Here is a 4672-nt window from a genome sequence, read left to right as displayed (position 1 = left end):
ATATAAAATAAAAACACACACACACACACACACACACACACACACACACACACACAGATAAACGCCTCTCAATCTTGTTCACAATCTTCTTGTGGTTACATCATTGCATTTACATTACATTTGTATCCCGAGCAGACAGCAAAAATCTTGTTACTTGCAAATGCAAGGACAGGGAGCCAAGAATATGCCACGTTCGTTCACAAGATTGACACATGCAGCGGTCTGGAGGAAAAAAAAAAATCACAAGCACATATTGATGTGAATTGTGAGAATTAAATTAGATTTGTAATTGAAGCACATGTTGTCAACCTCAGTGTACACTTTTTTCACATTGGTGGTGCATTGCATCATTGCCTGGAGACAGAGAGCAGCTCAGGAATTACCTGTAGATTGTATCTCAGTTTCTGTGTCCTGTCCTTTCATAACTGCCTCCCCTTGCAAAATAGTTGTTATAAGTCATCAGTTTATGTGACTTTGACATCTGACATTTTTATTCATTCAGATTAAATGGATGTGGGATTATCAAACAGTTCTCCTACCGGGCTATGACCTTTGACAGCGTGATTTGACCTTTTCCTTGTCATTCATACACAATAGAGACATGATCCTTTGAACAATTTAAAATACAGTCTCTCTCTCTGCCTCGTTCTCTCTTCCTCCCTCCTAAATCTTGTAAGGGAATGACAGTCTTAGTCCATAATCCAGGCCTAAGGGAAATAAAGCAATTGAAGTATATTCCCATTGTATCATCAAATTACAATAAAAGCTGGTTTTACATGATACAGCTAAGCTTAATTTTTTTCCAACTTTTTTTCATCTCCTTGCGTAACCACAAATTAAAAACAGGAATGATTCATGGCCACTGTGTCATTGAAGCCCTGGTAATAATCAAGCATTACATTGATTTATTTTCATGTATTTATTTGTTTAAAATTAATATTACAAATATTGGATATAGCCTTGCAAATTCAATGCAAAGTGTTTTGTGTTTATTGCTGTGCGAGTTTGAAGAACTCTTTTATAATTTTCATGAATACAAAAAAAAATAAAACTAGTGATTATATTATATATCATTCTTGAATTTTGTTTTTATTCAGTCTGATTGCCATGCATTCAAACAGTGTGCCTACTTGTTATTGTTTAACTGAAAAATCCTTTCTTTGTCCTCTGTGTGGTACATCTTCTTAGTGAATGCATGGCCGCTATGAGAGCTGGAATCAGGTTACAGTACGCATGAAGATGAGCTCACGCTATTGTCCTCCTGCTGTTTTCACCTTGGTGACTGGGCAATTACCCTCGGTTCTATAGATTAACTTTACTCAATAGAGCGAGCTTGATTTTCATTGAATGTCAGTACTTGTACTTCATTGTGATGTGCCGACCTTGGGATCTGATATCTAAGAGATTGACTTTCAGCTGAATTATTGACCTGTGTTATTCAGTGCCGTGTACTTACCGTAATAGATACCTGCTATCTAGACTTCCATCTCTCTCGATAGTTTGTGTATAGTGTTGTGGTGCTCTTAATCATACAGCTAAGAACTGCCTATATCTGTTGGAGTGTTCTTAAAGGAATAGTTCACCAAAAAAATGGAAATTTGCTGGAAATGTACTCACCCTCAGGATATCAAAGATGTAGATGAGTTTGTTTCTTCATCAGATTTGGAAAAATGTAGCATTCCACCAATTTGCTCAGCAATGGATGCTCTGCAGTGAATGGGTGCCGTCAGAATGAGGCTGATAAAAAAGCTGATAAAAACATCACAATGATCCACAAGCAATCCACAGCGGCCCCATTCCAATCAATCTTATGAGCCGAAAATATATAATTAAAATAATTGTAACTTGAAAACATCGTTTCCAGCTAAAATACAAGTTCTCTATCCATAATAAAGATATCCTTTTCTCCAGTGAAAAGGTTGTCTGAATCAGGAGAGAAATATGCACAGCTCAAACAACTTTTACAAGTGAAAACCGTTCAGAACAGTTCTAAACAAAGTTGTTGTTGGATTGCGATATGAGAGGACAACAGGGGATTGAATTTTCACTGGAGGAAGTGTTATTATGGATTATGGACTGAATTTTGCCCAGAAGCACGCCTTAAAAACGCCTGTTTTTGTCCATTTAATTAAAGCCACTGGTGTTCAAAACAAGATTGGACTGCACTGACATTTATTATATGGACAAAAAGACACTTTTCTAAGTATTTTAAAAGGCATTTTTCTAAATATATTATTTTGTGTTCCACAGAAGAAAGAAAGCCATACAGGTGGAACAACATCATGAGGGTGTGAAAATCATAACGGCATTTTCATTTATGGGAGGACTATGCCTATAAGCTGTATTTCTAAGACCTTCCATTTCATTTTATATATCACATACTTCTTTTTCTCACATTGTAACTTGGTGTTTTATTTCAGCTGGCGAGGTACACCACTGAGGGCTTATTGCAGTTAGGACCCCTGGGGTCGACTACGTTTCTGCCTGACACAAAATGCCTGGTGGATGATGGAAGAGGAAGGTCTCCAAGCTTGAAAAAATGTGATGCTGTCACCAGGTCCTCCCAGAGGCTCTGGGATTTTACTCAGGTAAGTGAATGCACTCAAACGAAACAATTGATTTATTAGCTTGCTAAACGCTTCATATTAATATTTGATTCTCCACTTGAGATGATTACTTTTAAAATAAACATCAGATATTTTAAATTGGATTCTTTCTTTTAAAAAAAGCACCCTTAAGATATATTTTATTAATGTACACCAGTGTTTGGGTCTGTAAGATTTGTTAATATTTTGGAAATAGGTTTCTTATGCTCAGCAAGGCTACTGTTATTTAATAAAAATAAAAGAAATACTGTGATACATATTTTTGAGAGATTCTTGTATGAATATAAAGTTCCAAAGAACAGCATTTATTTGATAGAAAATAGAAATAGAAAATAGAAATCCTTTGTAACATTTTGTATGTCTTACTATCACTTAATGCATCAATTTAATGCGTAATTGCTGAATAATTGAATTAGTTAAAAAAAAAAAAATCTGGTAACACTTTATTTTTCGGTGTCCTTGTTACACATGTTACATGTACTCACTATTATAATAACAGTAAATTACGCATAATTACATGCAACTAACCCTAAACCAAACCCTCATCCTAAACATAACCCTATAGTAAGTACATGTACTTAATTAATAATACTCAGTACTTATACGTATATTTACACTGTAACAAGGACACCTTAAAATAAAGTGTAACCAAAAATCGTACTGGCCCCAAACTTTTGTAGGTAGTGTGTGATGCCAAGTGTATTTACAGTTGTTCTTAATTATTTCTTAGAATGGACCCATCATAAGTCGAGACACGGGACGTTGTTTGGAGGTTGAAATGTCAAAAGATGCGAACTTTGGCCTGCGGCTGGTCGTCCAGCGCTGCTCAGGGCAGAAATGGATGATTCGGAACTGGATAAAACACCCCAGACACTGAGATACACCCAACCTGAAAAATAACCTCCCTGAGCTGGAGAGCAGCCATAGACACAAACCCTGAGTCTGGGGTTGAGACAGACGAGAAGAACTTCTTTCGGGGTGAAACGCTTTCAATATAGACGTCTAAAGGTGAAATATTATATTTGGACGCATTTGCTGTTGAGTGAGCGGATAAAGCAGAAGGCCATCATCACGGGACTGTACAGACTCCCAGTTTACTGCAGCGTACTTGTGTTCCCGAGTGGAATTCTGATGAGCTGTCTTGGTGAAACATCGAGAGAAATATTCAAAAGAGTTGCGGATAAACAAAGAGAGAGGAAGCGAAAAGTTGCAAACCCCTCTGGGCAAAGTCTTGAGTTTTACTTCTTATCAATTGCCATATTATCAACACTTATTTCTTCAGGCTGTGAATTGCTTTGGATAATTGAATATCCACGTTGAAACTTTAAATGGGTATCCCAAGTGCTACAAAAAAAAAGAAAAAAAGAAAGTAGTATAGACTTTAATCTGACACAATAGTTTCAGCTCTTTTAGCTATCGAGCTTTTTCTTTCCTTGATTTACAGACTTAATTGCTAATGCACAACAAAACCATGTGTTCACTCAAGAACTCATGTGCCTTTCTCCATCCTTATGCCATCAGACCAGGGAATGTTCCTCCCTAAGCATGTACAAAATATTTGATTTTAAATTAATTAAAATATTAATATAATGTTAAGGTCTTATTGTAGAAACACGTTGTAAAATACTCAAAACATGATAATCCAGCAAGATCGAAACAATAAAAACAAGTTTTCTTTTCTTTCGTACAATGTTGTGTGATTTAATTGATGTGAAAATCAGTACAGTAAAATGATCTGTGTTGATTTATATTGTAGGATCGATGACATCACAAGCAATAAGTATGAAAGGTGACATTTTTTTAGCAAAATCGAGGTGAAACAACGTTTGAAACCCATTGTATTTCAATAATGTGATTTTGTAAACAGAACTTGAAGTTATGCATTGGAAATGGAAAAAAAGTACACTCTAAAAAATAAAGGTTGCAAAAGGGGTTTTTGTAGAAATGCCACAGAAGAACAATTTTGGGACCCTTTCTATGAACAGTTCTTAAAATAACCATTTTCTTTGTTAGTGTGAAGATTATTTTAAGAATTTCCTTTTTTTTTTTTTTTTACTTTTGTGCAA

At 35.6% G+C, this 4672-nt stretch overlaps 1 protein-coding gene across 1 annotated transcript in view; it reads left to right on the top strand.

The window, feature by feature from the left end:
• The window catches only part of galnt9 (polypeptide N-acetylgalactosaminyltransferase 9), a 94614-nt gene extending 90368 nt beyond the window's left edge, over positions 1 to 4246 (top strand). Inside the window, exons 10-11 of the mRNA XM_016444762.1 lie at positions 2421 to 2588; positions 3337 to 4246. Of these exons, the coding sequence (XP_016300248.1) occupies positions 2421 to 2588; positions 3337 to 3483 (315 nt within the window). The 3' untranslated portion in view covers positions 3484 to 4246. The remainder of the gene's footprint in view (positions 1 to 2420; positions 2589 to 3336) is intronic.
• Positions 4247 to 4672: the final 426 nt, after the last annotated feature.

Source organism: Sinocyclocheilus anshuiensis, unplaced genomic scaffold (assembly GCF_001515605.1).
Source record: "Sinocyclocheilus anshuiensis isolate Anshui unplaced genomic scaffold, SAMN03320099.WGS_v1.1 scaffold1136, whole genome shotgun sequence".
Lineage (NCBI taxonomy): Eukaryota > Metazoa > Chordata > Actinopteri > Cypriniformes > Cyprinidae > Sinocyclocheilus > Sinocyclocheilus anshuiensis.
The sequence above is the reverse complement of the archived record's forward strand: the minus strand, read 5'-3'. Positions and strand labels throughout refer to the sequence as shown.